Source organism: Cydia splendana, chromosome 11, assembly GCF_910591565.1.
Source record: "Cydia splendana chromosome 11, ilCydSple1.2, whole genome shotgun sequence".
Lineage (NCBI taxonomy): Eukaryota > Metazoa > Arthropoda > Insecta > Lepidoptera > Tortricidae > Cydia > Cydia splendana.
In genome coordinates, this window is record NC_085970.1 from 14305696 (window position 1) to 14326117 (window position 20422).

A 20422-nucleotide genomic window follows, 5' to 3' on the forward strand; every position below is an offset into this window, starting at 1 on the left:
ATGAATCACTGGAAGGAAAAGGACCATTGAACCTGGACACAGTGTTGCCAGGGCTCTGGAGTAATAAGTTACGTTTCATTTCCCTAAAAGTCACGTTTTTGCTGCTCAAGTCACATTTTTATATTATTGTATTGTATAGGTAGGTAAATCGATTTTGTTAGAAGAAATTCAGAAAATAATATATTCCACAAAGAATCTACTAACCTTATATGATTTTTCCTCAAAAGGAAAAAACGGAACCCTTATAGGATCACTCGTGCGTCTGTCTGTCTGTCTGTCCGTCTGTCACAACCTATTTTCACGGAAACTACTGGACCAATTAAGTTGAAATTTGGTACACATATGTAAATTAGTGACCCAAAGACGAACATCTAAGTCATGTAACGTAAACAAATGAATTTTAAGCATGGGGGCTACTTTTGGGGGGTCAATGAGAAAGTTAAAAAATTAAGGTTTTCAATAACCCAAGCAAATTAGAAAAAACTGCGGAAATAATTCGTGTAGTTTTGAAAATTGGTACAGGTATACCGAATGGTGTCCAGATAAACATACTAAAAGTCCTCGAGGGTAGGGGGTGTGCTGAGAGTGCAGGGAGGGTTAAAGGTACCTTTTTTCATATTTTTGCTCATATCTCGAAAATATGTACAAATAGCATTATAATTACTTCGGACAAAAGTTTTATCATACAATTTCCTACAAATTTGGTTATGTTTGAGTGATTCTCAAGAAAGTGGCATCGACAGGTTAAAGTTAATGAAAAATTTTTTTTTGTATTTTTTTTACTTTTAAGAATGAAAAATATGTTTTAATTCAATTCATAATAATAATATTTTATTTGCAAAAAAAGGAGTTACAATAGTTGGTACATTATATTTATAAGAAAGTCCGTCCTCTTAGCCGTCCATGCACAGCATTTACTACTTACTACTTCAAGCAACTACTTCAAGTACTTACTACTTCTTTTTTACTACTTCAAGTACCCCAAATTTTCAAAAGGGAACGGAAAATGAAGAAGTTATTTTCAAGACCTACAATAACTTATACATCGAACACAGGTTAATGTTAAGCAGGTTACAGTGAAAAATACATTCATTTTTATTTTTTCCCTTGAACGGATAATAATACGAATGTCTCACTTTTAGCATAGATGAATAAACCTTCATACAATATTAAAATGATATTATTACATTAGGCCCCATACCAAATTCTTAAAATAATCCAGACAAGTTAAAGTTAACATTCCGTTACAAAACCCCAGATGTCTGCCTTTAACCACTTGTCTCTACGAAACTACGACACTTGGGTCATAATGGTACCCTACGGCGGTTAGCTTGATACTTACCTAATATTTTGCCATAGTTATGATCTAAATAATTTTTTCTGCGTATGAGTCAGATGCAATGCCGCGCATGTACAGGTTAGTACAGGTTAACAGTGAAAATATCCTTGGACAAACTTCGTGCGTGAATATTGTTGTAAAAAATATATATATACGGCCTGTGCAAAATACATTTTAAAAGGTATTGTTTATGTTATTATATAGCATGATATTTTATTTACATAAATTGATGCATATAAAATCTAAAGAACTAAAACTGGAAGAGCGATGCTTTTGGACAATACAGGTTACAGTGAAAAGTGCTACTCTTTATTTTTTATAAATATAAGTATTAAACTTAAATAAAAATAATGACTTGGCCTCGATAAACATTGTTTTAGTTTATCTAGATACATTTTTGTTTCATATGAAAAAGAGCAAATAAGGATTCATTCAATTCAAAAACTGGATGACAGGTTAAGATGCCACTATTTTGAGAATCACTCGTTTATTTTTACTCTACGATCAATACTTTAGGAGCTTCAGGCTGTTAAAGTTAAATTAGAGATAAAAAATAGACGATTTAAGAAAACGTCGTTTTTTTCGTAATTGTTCATCATAAATAAAAAATTTAGTTTGGAGTAAGCAAGCTAAGTGACCTGCTGATAAAATATAAAAAAAAACCGGCCAAGAGCATGTCGGGCTATGCTCAGTATAGGGTTCCGTAGTTACCCGACTGTCAAAATAGACTATTCGCAAAAACTCAAAAACAGCTATACCGATTAGGTTCGCTATATTTTTCCTTGAAAGTCTTTACTAAGCTATGTTTTTATGATTTTTTTTGGACCCATGGTTCAAAAGTTAGGGGAACTAAAGGGGAAAACACAACTTTTTTTCTTTCAGATCGATTATTTCCGAAAATATGGGTCCAAAAAAAATCGTGAAAGTAAAACTTAGTAAAGACTTTCAAGGAAAAATATAGTGAACCTAATCGGTTTAGCAGTTTTTGAGTTTTTGCAAATAGTCTATTTTTTACGGACGGGTAACTACGGGACCCTACACTGAGCATTGCCCGACATGCTCTTGGTCTGTTTTTTTTTTATATTATATCAGCAGATCGCTTAGCTTGCTAATCCTAAACTATTTTTTTTATTATGAACAATTACGAAAAGACGACGATTTCTTAAACCGTCTATTTTTTATCTCTTATTTAACTTTAACAGCCTGTAGCTCCTAAAGTATTGATCGCAGAGTAAAAATGAACATAACCAATATTGTAGAAAATTTTGTGATAAAACTTTTGTCCGAAGTAATTATAATGCTATTCGTACAGATATTCGAGATATGAGGCTAAAAGAAATGAATCATACACTAAAAAAATAACCACTACTATCAAACTAAATGACACCGTCATGTCAAGGTAACAAGTCTCATCTTGCCACGACTATTATAATAAACATAATGGTGAATGTAACGTCAAGGTGTCAGTGCAAGTGTCAACTTGGGTGCGTTCACCGCGTTCCTAAATAATACAAATTGCAGACCTAAACTTGTCCAAAATTCGACTAGCTTAAAAAGTCACAAAAATTGCCTCAAGATCGTAAGTCACGCACATGTCACACGAGAAGGCGAAAAGTCACGAAAAATGTGACTTGTGACCATCTGGCAACACTGCCTGGACAAGACAATTCCACTGAATAATGCAGTCCGGTCAAACTTAGCCAGGATTATAGGCACTGCTATATTGCGGCAAGACCCCAATCAAACTGTACGATCATCTGTCTATGCTAATTGGGCACATTCTATTATAGAGTTATTTCCGCTTGAGAAAACAAGTCTATTATCACACAAAGCTAGTGGAATCAACAAGGGTGATAACGACACGATTGGCTGGTAAATTACCAGATCAAGTCCATAATTTGGAAAGAAATTATAGGGAGACTGGTATAATAATAGAAAAGCGTCGGCGACATTCCAGAATCCAGATTATCGAATATATCTAAGCATATAACAAAACGCAATGCATAACAGTGACAGCTAACGTCACTTGATACATAGTTCCGTATCTGTTTCTATTGCTATCTCTCTCTTAACTAATGTCCGTTCTCCCGAATACTGTTGTGCGCGATATGATATTTGTATTAATTATAATTAAGGCAATCTTGACATGCAAATGGTGCGTTTATTATTGGAATAAAAGCTCCGTATTTGTGGAACATAAAGTGAAGTTTATTTTGAAAATATTCCTCCAGTCCAGCCCAAGTGTGCAGTACACCAACCTCCACGCAGATCTACAGACTCCTCGCCATCACCATCACCCTGCCTTCGTCTGCCAGATGGAATAAGCTACGAAGAGAACGCAGAAGAAAAGCTATTGTGGTTGAAAAATTCTTCTGAGCCCTACCACAGCAGTGGAACAAAAATGGATTGAAACTACACAGGCAAGGCTGCTACAGTCAAAAGAATTGACCATAGGACAGTATTTCAATGAGTATATGGCACATTAAAAAAACCCAAAGGATACCTTCTGGTAAGTTTAATAATTACAAATTTAATGTTATCATATGCTTAATTAGTATAATTATATGTAGTTACTAACTTTAGAAAGAAGGTTCGCAATTTATGGGGACCTTTCAATATGTATGCTCTCCGATATCTATATTTCTCTACGATTCATATTTTATTTGAAAGAATTATAACTTGTACTTCAAAGTTGGATCAATTGTCATTAGGTATGGATCTGTTTATGCGCATCTGACAAAAATGAGGGAACTCTTCTAATATTGCACACCTATAATGATTTGGGGTCTTTTACATTGTCTGGTCCTATTTGGTGCATTGGATCTTGAAAAGCGTTTTTAATCGGTTATAGAGTGTTTCATTTCAATTAATAATTCTTTGTTTATTCAGCTACAAAAGGATTTTGAACACCTATACACGGGAAAATATACAGATATCACAGAAACATTCCCCACTTTAAAGCCGAAAATTTTTGCGTTTGCCATGACACGCAAGAACAGCAGCAAGGACAACAATTTGGATCTTCTCATATCTTTGGAGCGAGATAATGATAGTTGGTAAATGCTGAATTACGCCATGTTCGAACAATTCATCTCAAAGCATTGCCATACCTAGCACTAACAATACTTATTGATTATTATGAAAACGGGTGTGTAATGATCAATATAAAAAGAATTAATATATTTTCTGTCGATATATCAATATTTAATAGAATTTCATAAAATATAATCACTCATTTTATTATATAATAATAAATAATATATTATTACTCATTTTATATTTAGAAGGGGGGGGTCCATCATTTAACCAAAACGTGTTTTCTAACATTTAGCCATCGCTAATTGTACGACAAGGGTGGCTAAATGTGTACCAACTATATTATCACAACTTGCGAAATATAACTCTTTTTTTTTCTCTTATTTAAGATGGGGCGTATAAAAACAGCGGCTAGAAAATAGGCGCTCATACCGAAGACCCTGGTATGAGCATTCGAGGAGCCAGTAAAGAATGTAATCTGCGGTATCCAACAGTACGTTTGTACTATTGGATAAAACTGAATCATAATGAAGGCAATCCGATACGTTTGACCCCAAACTATGAAGTAAATAGAATTTTTACATTGGAGGAAGAAGAATAACTCGTAAAATATAAGGTACCTGCGGGTAATAAAGCCTGTCGGGTAGTAAGGCCTAAGTAGCGAAAATCTTATTTAAAATGCTTGCTTACACTCAAGGCCGCGGTAAGTAAAGCCCCTGCTACACGGCAGCCGACAAGCCCCCAAACCGCGTGGCCTTGGTCTGTCCCGGACCGTGTAGACAGTTGTTACCAACAAAATTTCGTTTGACCTCCGGACGCCCTTGGCATGCGAGCGCGCGCCAGCGACCGCGGTCTGAGCGGTCGGTCCGGAACCGTGTAGCCGCCCGACGCCGACCGCACTAGGCCATTTCGCTTGGAGGACGCGCCGTGTGCGCTCGTGTGGTTAATAGACATGCCATGGGTACTCAGTAGCATTTCTAATAATTTATCAAATACTTTCCTCTTCATTCTCAGAAAGTTATGTATGTCCCCGTAGCGTAGTCCAGCGAATTCATTAAGTTGAAATGACTCAACAAATGCCGTTTTTTGAGCCAGCGTTTCATTCATATACCCTTTTCTTTTTTTACAAACTTTTTATTAACTTGCAATATACCTAATCGTAAGTATGTAAATATGTTTGTACGGGTCAAATCTTGCAAGTTAAATTAGACCCACTTTCTAGTTTCCGATGGAGCTGAAAATTTGCATACATATATAAGTCGGGTGACAATGCATTATTATGGTACCATAGAGCTGATCTGATGATGGAGACAGGAGGTGGCCATAGGAACCCTGTGATAGAACAACGCGACCTAATTGTGTTTGGGGTTTTTAGAATTGTCTCGACGAGTATTAGTTGCCTCTGGAAAGAAAAGTACAGTCAGCGATAAAAGCTTGTACCAAAAATTGTTTTTTTGCCATAAACTTATTTTTTTGTCATTGCACTAGTATGAGTAGGTAGGTTATGAAATTTGGCGCCGCGACCAATAAGTTTTGCTGCCCCAGAAGTGAAGGAAGAAAAACAAAATGCAATCCGCCAGGGGTGGCATACGCCGCCCTTAGGGCCATACGCCACTGAGTAGGTACTAATGCCACGCCAACTTTCTGAAAGGTTAGGGGCCATTTTGTGCGCTTGTGTTAGATAAATGAATAATTTTTTAAAATATTAAATATTAAAAACACAAAACTGATAGTAAATATTATTTTCAAGGTAAAACTTGTCAGGAAGTTATCTATTTATCATGATTTATAATTATGTAAAACTGCAAAATCAATAACTGGATACTATTTAAGTTTTAAGTAAGATAAATAAAATAATAAACTGATGTAATTGAAAATAAAACTGTTTTATTCAAGTAAATAATCCAATTTATTCACCTTATCATCAACAACTAATAAATACAATCACTATTAGTTTATAATTCAGTAAGAGATTATTTAATTAATTATTAATTAATTAATCCATCTAATTAATCAAGTAAGTACATAATTATCATAATAATTACCAACATAGTATTTACTTAACTTTCAATATTCCTTTGGCGATGATTAACTCAGTGCTGCAGGGCAAAGCAGAATGTAGAATGCTCAAAGCAGAATGCAGAATCAGAATGATCAATAATGGATCGGTCGGTCCCTTTTATACCCATTTCTACCTGGCAACTGGTTGATCATGCCACTTGACATTCGATAAGTGACGTCACAGAAGTAGTTTCTCATGTACCTCGTCCATTTATCGAATCATGCAGAATAAAACTATTAGAATATATTTTCAATAAACTCCGTTATACAAATTATTAATCAGTAATATTCATTCAAAATATAATTACTTCAAAGTAGTTTACAAATTTAAGTAGTAAGTTAACAGACTTACTGTTTCTCTTGTCAACGGTGGTTTCGTATCGTACCTACCCACATAAATAGCAAATTCTGTAAAATTCACGTGATGTTGCGTTAAGTGTTTAAATAGTGTAATATATTATCAACATTGGACGTCAAAGAGAAACAGGTCAGTTTCATACGTAATACAATTTGTACATAGAATAACAATATTCTAACACGGCCATACTGACGTATACTTCGTTCTCGAAGTACACAATTAATCAATAATCTTAATAATAATAAAAAAAAACACCATAGCATAATCATAGGATAGTGATTGATTAAAATAATATTAACTTTGACCACTTGCCAGATATCTAGACATGTTTGTCCCATTCACCCGCTGCTAATGAAATGAACAAACACCAAACAAATGGCCGACCAGCGGAGTGCTTTAACTAACTCATCACTTTGCCAATCATCTAGACATGTCAATCTCATTCACTCGCTGCCAGTGAGACAGAAAAACACCAAATGAAAGGCCGACCAGCGAAAGTGTCTAACTACATCGCCACAAATCCAATAAAAATAATCAATCATTGAACAACTTTAATCAATCACTTTTAAGTGATTTTGACCAATAAATATTAATTATACGTATAATCTTTGTATGATCACTATTCGAATATAGAGTAACATATATTATATATTTACCTACATAACATAAAGATCGTTCGGCCAATCTGACGAATCATTGCACATTGTGTTAAAAATATTAATTACAGTTGCTACACATCTTTCTACTTGACCATAGCTTCGTGGTACACCAGGACTCTGCTCCACTGTCGTTTGTAGCGGGGTTAAAGGTGGGCAAAGCGATGTCCTTGTCTCTTCTGCGAGCACCGGAGACAGCTTTCAGAAGGCTTCCAAATTCGTCTGAAATTATATAAGTATATATGTAGTGTAGCTGGATACAATCCCACTTCTGATGTTAGATAAATGAATAATTTTTTAAAATATTAAATATTAAAAACACAAAACTGATAGTAAATATTATTTTCAAGGTAAAACTTGTCAGGAAGTTATCTATTTATCATGATTTATAATTATGTAAAACTGCAAAATCAATAACTGGATACTATTTAAGTTTTAAGTAAGATAAATAAAATAATAAACTGATGTAATTGAAAATAAAACTGTTTTATTCAAGTAAATAATCCAATTTATTCACCTTATCATCAACAACTAATAAATACAATCACTATTAGTTTATAATTCAGTAAGAGATTATTTAATTAATTATTAATTAATTAATCCATCTAATTAATCAAGTAAGTACATAATTATCATAATAATTACCAACATAGTATTTACTTAACTTTCAATATTCCTTTGGCGATGATTAACTCAGTGCTGCAGGGCAAAGCAGAATGTAGAATGCTCAAAGCAGAATGCAGAATCAGAATGATCAATAATGGATCGGTCGGTCCCTTTTATACCCATTTCTACCTGGCAACTGGTTGATCATGCCACTTGACATTCGATAAGTGACGTCACAGAAGTAGTTTCTCATGTACCTCGTCCATTTATCGAATCATGCAGAATAAAACTATTAGAATATATTTTCAATAAACTCCGTTATACAAATTATTAATCAGTAATATTCATTCAAAATATAATTACTTCAAAGTAGTTTACAAATTTAAGTAGTAAGTTAACAGACTTACTGTTTCTCTTGTCAACGGTGGTTTCGTATCGTACCTACCCACATAAATAGCAAATTCTGTAAAATTCACGTGATGTTGCGTTAAGTGTTTAAATAGTGTAATATATTATCAACATTGGACGTCAAAGAGAAACAGGTCAGTTTCATACGTAATACAATTTGTACATAGAATAACAATATTCTAACACTTGCAATACGTGTTGTCCGTCCGCGAGTTCTGAACACACTGTGGTTTGCCACCGTCTAGCCAGACAACTCAAACGGACCCACACACCAAGGACAGACCAAGGTCAGACGGTTAGTAGGCTTGTCGGCTGCCGTGTAGCAGGGGCTTAACACCTAGCGGACAAACAAGGAACTACAAGTTCGTTCGGCGCGGCTGCCCCGCTCCCCGCCGCCAGTATTGCGTCATTCAGTTTGCGAAGTGGCCGCGTGGCACGTGTAACAAAAATAGGCCCAAAAGAATCTTAAGTATCTTTTGTACTATTGCATTTGACAATGTCAATTGACGTTTATTTTCTTTCTTAATAAACTCTTCTAATGGGCTGAATATATGGTCAATGTGATGTGATCTAAATATTTTTCATTCTTTTTTGTTTATAAACGTGGTTGGTGGTTATTATGGCCTACAAAAAATACCTATAGGCCTTATTGCACTATATGGAAACGAATTTTCTCTTAGGCTTTATTATCCTCGTATTTAAAATATCACTTTTGATTATTCTATAACTAAGTTTAGGTTACTACAAAGTTAGTGTGTAATAAATTGTTATATTTTCATAGTGTGAAACATTATTTCTTATAGGCCTTATTATCCACCTACTTCACATATCGGTTTAGGTGTATTGTAATAATTATTTTTTTATGAATTAATTTATTTTTAACGATTTGATTTGAAATACAAATTGTCGGTATATAAAGACAATTATTTCTTTTAGGCTTTATTATCCTCCTACTTCGCATATCGGTTTTTCGTATATATATTTAATGTATTTTAGATAACCACGACGTTAGTATATAACGATTTGTTATATTTTCAGTGTTTATGACTACAATGCCGCGAAAACGAGCATTGTGGTCAGAAGATGCCTTAGCGTCTGCAGTTCAGGCAGTTCAAAGAGGAATACTTAGCACATACAAAGCTGCAGCGAGGTATGGGGTTCCAAGAAGAACTATAAGAAATCATCTCAAGAGTGGCAATTTGAAAAAAACACTAGGCCGAAAAACTATACTGAACAATGACCAAGAAACCGATCTTGTGAACAGAATAATCAGGTTTGCTGATATAGGTTTACCTGTGACAACACGCATACTGCGTCGTTTGGTTTATAAATTTTGCGAGGTTAACGACATCAAACACAGTTTTAATAAAAACATGAGACTAGCTGGAAAAGATTGGTACAAGGCGTTTATGAAAAGGCATCCAGAAATATCAAAGAGAAAGGCTCAATTCATGAATCCAGCCAGAGCGCAAAAGCTGAACAAATTCATTGTCGATGATCACTTTGAAAGAATAAACGAAATATATAATCAACTTGATCTAAAAGATCATCCTGAAAGAATTTACAATATGGATGAAAAAGGTTGCCGCCTGACAATCCACCATCAGCAAGCTGTTCTAGCTAAGAAAGGAGTCAAAAGAGTGCATTTAGTATCATCGGAGCATGCAGAAAGTGTAACCATCGCAGGATGTGTAAATGCACTAGGTACTGCCATACCACCGATGATCATATTTAAAGGCAAGCGGTTGAAACCAGAATTATACGATAATTTGCCTGCTGGATCATTAGTTGAAAAATCTTCGAAGGGTTATATGAACAATGAACTTTTCAAAGAATTTTTAAAGCACCTGGCCAGATACAAAAGTGGTGGAAAATGCCTTTTGGTATTCGACGGAGCCGCCTGCCATTTAGATCTGTCTATCGTCGAAGTCGCTGATTCACTCAACATATCGTTATACTGTTTGCCGTCAAATACCACTCATGAGCTCCAGCCCCTCGACAACGCTGTCTATCGATCATTTGAACACCACTGGGATGCTGAAGTTTTGTTATTTCTGGACCAAAATCCAGATAAGAAAATCACCAAGGCTCGCTTCAATGTGATTTTAACAAATGTCTGGTCCAAATGCATGACCCATAGTAACATTACTAGTGGTTTTAAGGCTACTGGCTTGTATCCTTTGAACCCTCAGGCTATTCCAGAGACTGCTTTCGCTCCATCAATATTATCAGAAGCTCCAGCACCTCCAGTTTCAGATGCAGTCGAGGAAGAGATTCTGGGATGCAGTTCTCCAGCTGAAGTGCCCTTAACACCAACCAGAAGCTCTCCAATTAGCTCGTCGCCTGAAATGTTGTTAGCCTTAACGAACAACTCCCCAACAATGCTCAACAGATCGCCATCAGAAGCATTGACCCCAGTAAGGCCAACAACTTCAAGGTCGCGTAATATGTCACCTTCTGGAACATTGTCATCAACGAATAGTACTTCAGTTAGACCGGCTGGGAGCTTTTATCGCACGGTTTATAATAGTTCTACTTCCGATGATGATGAAGACAATATGCCGCTCATTCAGTTGAAAAAAACTGCATTTCAAGATCTTATGCCTACGCCGCTCAAAGCCTTAAACAAAACACCAACAATTAGGAAAAAAGCTATTAATTATAGAGGTACTCCAGTAACAAAAGATCTGTTTGACAAAAAGGCGAAAGAAAACAAAAGTAGAAATAGTAAAGTAAAATCTTCCATGGCAAAGAAGAAAAATACCTCTAAATCCAAAGGCAGAGAAAATAAAATCCAAGAAATCTGGTACTGTCATGGCTGCCAAGAGGATAAAGTAGCTGACATGAGAAAATGTGTTAAATGTGGTAAATGGTATCACGAGGAGTGCGTCGGTTTGTCAGCGACAGGCACAGAAAATTTTGAATGCCCAAATGGATGCTAGAGGAGCCCATTATTTTTCTCATTTTGAATTAACCTTAATTAATAATCAATATTCTTAAATTTATACACGTGTAACGTGAAATTAATTTGAATTTTATGTTAAAGTAGACGTAGGCCTTCTTATCCTACAAATAGTAAAATAAGGCCTGTAGTAAAATATGGCCTACAGGTAAGATGGTAAAAAATATTTAATTTTGTTTTTGTTTATGCCAAAAATGTGCAGTTTTTGTTTATTTGTTATGTACGGTACTCTCCAACTGATTATTGTTCCTTATATTGATAGTTAAGTGACCGGAAGTTACTGATGATTTTGGGTGCTAAATAAAGGTTATCTAGGTTATTAAGCATCTATGCTTAGGAATATAAACGTAATTATTCATCTTAAATGATTATTGATCTCATTGAGCCAAATATATGACGTATTTTGTTATTAAAAAGTTGTTAAAGTCTTAGGCCTTTTTATACTGCCACAGTAAAATAAGGCCTATGAGCAAGGTTTTTAAAAACATTTTTTTATGGGTTTGTTTTTGGCTGAAGCTGCCATTTTTTTAGTTTGTTTTGTTGTGCATGAAACTGCAGAGTGATTAAAATTAAAATATGTTGATTTTGTTCGCAACTTTTCATTTTATTAAGAATCTCCCTTAGCTAGGCCTTAATACCCGCAAGTACCTTATTGATTATTGCGCTCAAATATTTTACGGTGTCACCCTCAAAGACTGCCGTCGCGTCGCTTATCAGATGGCCAATATCAATGATAAAAACATTCCTCTACAATGGATTGATAATCAAATGGCTGGGGTTGAATGCCTTCGATCATTCAGAAAAAGACATCCCGATATTTCACTACGGGAACCAGAGGCTAATAGCTTAGCAAGGGCGACAGCTTTTAATAAGCACAACGTTGATTCGTTCTTCCGCAACTTAAAATCTGCTATGGAGAGACATACAAGCTTTGCAGATTGCATCAGAGTATATAATTTAGACGAGACTTCTACTACTACAGTCCAGCGGCCAGGAAAAGTCTTGGCACGGAAGGGTACAAACGTAGCCAAGGTAACAAGTGGCGAGAGAGGAACTTTAGTCACAACATGCTGCATTGTCGGCGCAATGGGACAAGCGCTACCCCCGGTTATGGTATTTCCGCGAAAAAAATTTAAGCCGCATATGCTGTATGGTGCACCGTCGGGTACATTGGGATTAGCTGCCCTTTCTGGATGGATGCATGCTGAATTGTTTGTTGATGTACTGAAACATTTCATCAAACACGTTGCAGCTTCCAAAGATAATCCTGCCTTACTAAACATGGACAATCATGAATCATGTTTTTGTATTATTAAAATAATGTCGAAAGCTTGAATTACCTATATGTATATAAAATAAAACAGTAGTAATTTTAATAGGATGTATTTTTGAAAATATTTTTATACAATTTGATGTATTTTAAACACAGCTATGCTCGCTCGTTTGATTTTTTTAGATTTTATTTTAGTGTCTTTCCCATCACGGAACAATGGTGTTCCGGACCTTTGGGAGGCGTGCGCGGAGCCGAAGCCAACACGTAGAGACCCTTTTGACACTTTAATGAAATGTAAGGGGTACACCGAGCGGATGCTGCCCTTGCCCGTGTCATGGGACGCACGCAGAGGCAGCACCCGCCAGGGTGTAAGGGCTATTGAGAGTTGATGGAATCTAAAATGAGCTAGGTTATTGGGTGAAAGCGATGGACTAAGTACTGAGCTATGGGGTAAAAAACCGGACGCCTGCCTAATAAAACGGTATGCAATTTTATTTCCGGCAGACGGTGACTCGCCCTCACAAGATGGGCCCCCACAAAAAGCGACATCTAGAATGGCTCAAGGGCAACACCATTATTTTAATTATTATTAAGAGTTAGGAGCGAAAAACGAATTCCATACAAATTATTAAAAGCTCCTAAATCTTATAATAATAAAAAAATAAATCAAACGAGCGGCATTAAATGTGGCTGTGGCAGTTTTTCAAAAACATATATATTAAAATAATCCAGCCGAGGTATTTTAATTCGGACTCCATTGAATTTTTTTTTCGGTCAGGTACGAGCGTACAATTACCCCAACAATGATCCCACTTGCCACAGCTTTATAAACACGCTCAAATCATTGTTGATTACAAGATTAATTAAATTTCACTCGGCGGGTTTTAACTGTGAAGAGGATTCTGGTTCCCAATTATTAAATATCAAAAAAATGTTCGAGCCTAAGGAATATAACTCTCATTGCTAACACTTCGTTTAATTTATTTCAGGTACCCTTCGGAATAAATTATATATTTTTTGTTGTCAACATGGCAAACAAAGTGAGACCCGAACTAATCACTACTGTCACTAGTTAATTGTTAATAATCCAAGTGGACGAAGCAAGTGGTGTCATATTTTGCACCAAATGCGAGACCTCTTTGAAAGCCACGAAGAAAGGCAACGTTCGGCACATCAATGGAGCCATACATCAAGGCAGGCGACAAAATCCTGAGAAAGAATTTTACTTCGACTTAGTAAATTTTTTAATTTTGTGTAACATCCCTTGGTCGCAAGTTAATAATGCTGCGTTCCAATCTTTTTTTGGCAAATATGTTTGCTACAGTGATTGTTGTGTATGCGTAGATAAGAAAGTCCCATCTGAATCAATATGACGAAAAAAGTATCTAGATGAATTTTATAAAGATCGATTGAAACATGTATACGACACAATAGGAAACAATAAGGTGTGGATATCTCTTGACGAAACAACCGATTTTTTGGGAAGATATGTGGTTCACTTATTAGCAATGCCTTTAATAAAAAATGTTGCGACTCGACCGTATTTAATTGCATGCAAAGTGCTACAAAAGGTAAACGGGGAAACTGTAGCAAAATTTGTAATTGAATCATTAAAAGAAATGTGGGGAGAATCATTTGAAGAAAAATGTAACAATGTGCTGATGTTATGCTCTGACGGCGTGGCATATACGTTACGAGCCGGACGTTTGTTGAAAATCGATTTTCCGAATATGTTGCACGTAACTTGCTTAGCACATGCCCTTAACAGAGTCGCGGAACAAGTACGCTCTCAATACGAAAACGTTGATTAGTAGCCAATGTAAAAAAGATATTTTTAAAATCACCTAACAGAGTAAGACTACTTAAGGATATGTACAGTCAACGGTAAAAATATGGGTGTAGACAACTTACTCAAAAATATGTCCCATAGTTCTTAATTCACTGACATAAGAGTTATGGGACATATTTTTGAAATGATTTGTACACCCATATTTTTACCGTTGACTGTACCCTAATTTACCGCTACCTCCGCAACCAGTAATTACTAGATGGGGTACATGGCTAAAGGCAACGTCGTATTATGCGGAACATTTTCAACAAATATCGGGTGTTGTAGGTAACCTTAATAGCAATGAAGCAATATCTATAAGAAAAGCAAAAGCCGCGATGTGGAAAGAGAATATTCAATCCCAACTAAATTTTATTCACGAAAACTATAGAATAATTCAAGTAGCACTTACAAAATTACAAGAGTCTAAATTATCGCTAGCAGAATATTTTGATATTATTGACAACGTTAGATGTGTTTTGAACTGGTCGTCGAACGAAATAATAGAAAATAAATTAGAGAAAGTTCTAGAACGCAATCCTGCACGGTTAGCACATGATTACCCGCGGGATAACTCGCGCCGCGAGACACAGCAGTCGCCTGTCACAAATTTCTAGCTCTATCTGTCAATTTCTCGATTTTGGTAGCATGAGTTCGCACATCGAGAAAAGAGTTCCACGAGAGAAAGCCATCCCGCGCGCGACTTAGCCGGGGTGGCCATTTACACATGGAACAAACTTTTCTTTTGTTGCAACACTGAATCGGTACAAAAATAATTGGAAAAAGCGTGAATAGTCAGCCTTAAAAACGGACGTCACTAGCCACGATAACTTTGTCCCGTTCTCGCAGTATTAAGATTAAGAGATAGCCAATTTTTTTTTTAAGTTGGAAATGTCAGTGTCAAATTTTAAACAGGCACTTTTAAAAGTTTTACGGCAACGGGGAATTTTAAACTTACTTTTATTCAAATCTTCCGTGAACAATGGCGAGTTCGACTAGCAAGAAGCGAAAAGTGTAAGTCTAATCTCAAACTTAATATTTGAGTCGTAATAGTGTCTACCCATCGTTTTATTTTAAAGAGAATTTCGTCCTATTACTGCAAATACCTGTTAAGTGACTTTATGACGAAAGTGGTTTTATTAGACCATTAGAATTAATTTTTCAAGCTCTACAAACTGGTAAAACCCATTTTTTGATACTACCTTTCGTTCCGAAGATAGCTCGAGCGTAATGCAACTTATTGATGATTTGGTAGCATTATGTACTGGAAGAAATTGAAATGTGTATCATAGCACAATGATTCATGTGTTCTCCTCCAAGTAAAAACTGTAACCAGGTTTTAATGTGTTTTTGCATACTCATTTTATGAAATTATATCCGTGGTATATTCTAAAAGTATCTTCTATGTATACATATTTGGTATTTGCGTAAAAGATTATCCAGCTAATTATTTATTTTATGCCAAGCTAAATATACTAAACATCTTTATATTGTTTTGTCTGAAGATCTACGTATTCATTAAGCTGCAATATCATTCAGCCAAAAAAATGTACAACGGCTTAGTAGGGTTTGCATGTAACTTTATTGCAATGTTAACATGTAGTTGTACAGGCAGAATGAACTAAGTGCGCTTAATACTAGCTTCGCACCGTAGCTAACTTCACTCAGTTGCGACTCACGCGCCGATGTAACGTTTGATGCTCTGATAATTGTTGTGAATAATTTGTTTAGAATCCTAAGTTAATGACACTGTGTAATAAAAATGAGTGCCAGGAGTAGAAGACTCGTTAGAATGGCCACGAAAGACAAGGATGGAAACCGTAAGTAATATTATTTAATTATGGCCTAAATTTAAATTTGAGGTTAGTATGTGTGTATTTTCGAGACGTTTATGCCGGTGAATGAATATTTTTAACTGTTGTATATATATACTATAGATTCTAATAAAGAATAGACTTGCATAGTTCTGCAAAGAGGATATACCTGGGATGTAGGCAGGTACAAGGTCATTCAAATATCCAAGGCGCTCGCTGCGTGCCGTGCCGGCCGGTTGACTATGTAAGTAGGTAGGTACCTACTTCTGTGTTTATATTAGGGCTTCCAATACCGGGATCCCGGGATCCCGAAATACCGGGATCCCGTCTGTTTAAACAGATTTTTCAATACCGGTATTTTTTAATGAAATACCGGGATCCCGGTATTTTCAAAAACAAGGAAAATGTGCCTATTATAACGTTTAAAATCTATTAAAATGGTCAAATTCGGCTGTATCAAAAGATAACTTGCCAATTTAATTAAAGAAGATCATTTAATTGAAACAAGATCTGTGCATATGCGTTAGATAAATATTTGGTGATGAATTCTGATGTTCTGGATATATTAAGGGGCCACCCCACGCGAATGACCTTCGATCTGAATCCCTTAGTTTTCTAATGTTTTTTGTAGCTTATTATATTAACAACAACAGCTTGAAGCAATATATACTGCAAAACGTAATTCAAGACCAAAAAAAGTAAGAAAATGTTGCCACTTTTTACTAGCGCGTCTTGTATTAATGCAAAAATAAGTATATAAAAGTACTTTTTTAACTCGCAGGAGTAAAATTACTAATAAATAAATTATCTTAGCGTGATTATTTATCAAAAGGAATTTACTATTTTACAAACAAATTATTACAGTGGCAACATTGTCTTACCTTTTTTTGGTCTTGAATTACGTTTTGCAGTTTAGTAGCCTATATTTACTTCAAAGTTCATTGCCTTCGAGATATTTGGCATCAAAGTTGAACAATTTTAGGCTTTAAACTGGTTTTCTGGCCATAACTTTTGTGTTAATTAGTTTAAAATGAAAACCCTGGACACGTTTCTCGAGACGTCAAAGACGAACCCAAATATTTAGATTTCGTACATGTAATTGTAAGATTCTTCACTGCAAACAAGATACGAAAAAAGTGTTTTTTTTTCTATAATTTTATAATAATTAAATATAATTAGTTCTTAAAATTTTATCAAAAAGTAGAAAGACATTAATTGTAATGGCATACGAATTTTTGGTGCCAAAGAATATTTATTGGCTGATTATTAGGTTGAACTAAAAATGTGACTTGTGAAGACAATAAGGCGGATAAAATGATTGCCAACCTGGAGGGTTGACATAATTATTGCAGATGGCGATTATTGTTTAATATCCTAAGCTAAGGACATACATATCTGGTGTAAAAGTGAGCCTTTAAAAAAAACTCAATTTTTTTAAGCTACTTATAGTCAATACCGGGATCCCGGGATCCCGGTATTGATGAAGACAGTTTCGGTATTAATACCGGTATTGAAAGAAGTCCGGTATTTGGAAGCCCTAGTTTATATGCAAACCCCGAGTGTCTTTACCTAATATTTATATATCAATTTATTTATGTATATAATTTGCCTGTATCTGACTAATTTAATTTACGGTATTTCTTGAGTATTTGGGCATGCCGGCCGGTGGATACTTGGAATAATTATGCACTACACTGTAAGTGTGAAAAATTTTAGTCAACGTATTTTTGGCCACTTGTATTAAATTAATCTGTACGTTTATTTTTCAGCTGACGATCAGCCGCTTCCCGCAAGTGCACGCGCTGTACATCAAGTACTGCGGCACGGTAAGTTACTGCTGCGTATAAATACTGTTCACATACTTACCTAATTATTGTTTAGTAGCCGTAACTGACTTGTATAATCTACAAATTTTATATAACGACTCAACGACCTAATTATTTTTAACTTTTACATTTTCTAAGCATAACGCGAGGTCTACAGCTCACAGAGCCACTAGTAGGTATATCTATAATAATAAATTGTCAGGGTATTTTTTTGCAGATAAACACGAGCAGGAGTACGAACAACGCCAGGCTTCAGATCTCGACGAGTCACAAGAACGTATAGCTGATCACATGCAGCAGATATTTAATGATAATATTTTTCTCGATGATAGCACGCCAGAGTCGGAGCAAGAGCTACCACGGACTAAAATAACATTGCCTGCAAGGCGAATCTCGGAAACGACATCAGAGTCAGAGTCGTCATTATTCGGCAGCGACTTTTCTGATAACGATCCTACGTACCATCCAGACGAAGAGGACCAGCAGCGGTCTCCTGGCAACCACAGCGATGATGATGGTGGTTTAATTACGTTGCAGGACTTATTAGGCCCCAATGCTAAGGAAAACATTGAATCTTTTACTATATCACCAGAGCCAGACACCATTCACCAATATGAAGAGATAAATAATGACACAGTCTCTGACATTGCTACTCTAATATTATCAGATGTGTTAGAGTTGGTTTGGGCAGAAGTGAAAACATTAAGCCGTTGGCGAACTGCCGATCCGAGCAATTGGAAAAAAAATGTCGCAAAAAAGAGACGTGCGGAAGGGTTGTCGTATACAACTAATAACCAAATAAGAGCCCCCAAAGTCCCTAAGACAGTTGATTGTACAAAATGCTTATTCAAATGTACAGATACATTCACCGAACAAGACCGAGCGAAAATTTGTAGAACCTACTGGCATTTGGACTTTGTAAGCAAAAAAAACTTTATACTGGCTCGTATTACAGTCCAGCCACCAAAGAAAATCCTGGTAGAGAGAAAACGACCAGCTAGACCTTACACTACAAAGTGTTATTTTGATTTAGGCACAGAGAAGCGACAAGTTTGTCAGAAATTCTTTTGCTCTGCTTTAGGCATCTCACGTGCAACACTCAGTGACGCTGTTAAAAACCGAGATGAACTTGGATTTTACTCCGGTGCTGATGGACGAGGACATCATGTTCCGCCAAATAAAACTCCCCCAGAAAAGGTGCAAGAAGTACTTGACCACATTTCTTCCTTTCCTACAATGGAGGGACATTATATTCGTAAAAAATCTAAACGTAAATATTTGGAAAGCACACTTTCAGTGAATAAAATGCATGAACTTTATTTGCTAGAGTATGAAAACAACAATCCTGTGTCTGCAATAACTTATCGCAGAATTTTCTCGACTCAGTTCAACTTGAGTTTCTTTGTCCCAAAAAAAGACCAGTGTCAGGCATGTAACAAGTACACCTCAGCACAAGATAAAGATAAAGCTGATCTGGAAACGACCTATAGCGAGCACATACAAAGAAAAGTTGCATGCGAGGCTGAAAAAGAAAGAGACAAACAAAGAGCAGGGACCGATCCAACCTTTTTATCTGTGTCTTTTGATTTGCAAGCTATATTACAAATACCATGTTCAAAAGTTGGCTTGCTTTATTACGTGCGTAAACTGACCGTATACAATTTGACCGTGTATGAGAGTGCCTTACCCAACAATGCCTTTTGCTTTTCCTGGTCCGAAGTAGACATGTGCGCCGCGCCGCCGCGCCGCCGCCGCCGACGATTTTTCCACGCCGCCGCCGCCGATAAATTTGACCGGCGTATAATCGGCGTGGGAAATTTTGATACCTAACGTATCTTATTGCATTTTGCGTAGTGAGTAGATAGTATCAGACATATAATTTGAAGATCCTTATGCTTTTTCGCTTATTATTTGCCAGTGAACCAAAGTAGCATCATTTTTGTCCTTGCGGTGTTAGCTGTGATAACGATTTAGCGTTAATTTAAACAAGATCTAGTTTCTCGATCACAGGTTATTATTTAATATTTTATCGCACAGCTTTTTTGTAAAACGCATTTTGTTTTAGTCTCTTGATTGTCAATTTAATCAGTGAACTAAAGTCAAGAAAATTTGCAAGTATGCATATCCTAGGACATAAAAATGCTATTTTCTTCTTAGAATCTCCAGCCAGCATTCACTACGATTATAATTGCGTATTTTATGATATCTCGTGTGATGCTGGTGACGCGCATAAGGGTCATCATATGATAGATATG

At 36.0% G+C, this 20422-nt stretch overlaps 2 protein-coding genes across 2 annotated transcripts; both read left to right on the forward strand.

Moving 5' to 3' along the window:
- Window positions 1-9062: 9062 nt before the first annotated feature.
- Window positions 9063-12074, forward strand: LOC134795059 (uncharacterized). The gene has a single exon (XM_063766897.1). The coding sequence runs from the start codon at window positions 9508-9510 to the stop codon at window positions 11404-11406; it is 1899 nt and encodes a 632-aa protein (XP_063622967.1). The 5' UTR covers window positions 9063-9507; the 3' UTR covers window positions 11407-12074.
- A 1653-nt stretch (window positions 12075-13727) lies between these two features.
- On the forward strand, window positions 13728-19997 carry LOC134795151 (uncharacterized). The gene is made up of 3 exons (XM_063766983.1): window positions 13728-13739; window positions 18111-18167; window positions 18306-19997. Exons 1-3 carry the CDS (start codon window positions 13728-13730, stop codon window positions 19995-19997), a joined length of 1761 nt encoding a protein of 586 aa, XP_063623053.1.
- Window positions 19998-20422: the final 425 nt, after the last annotated feature.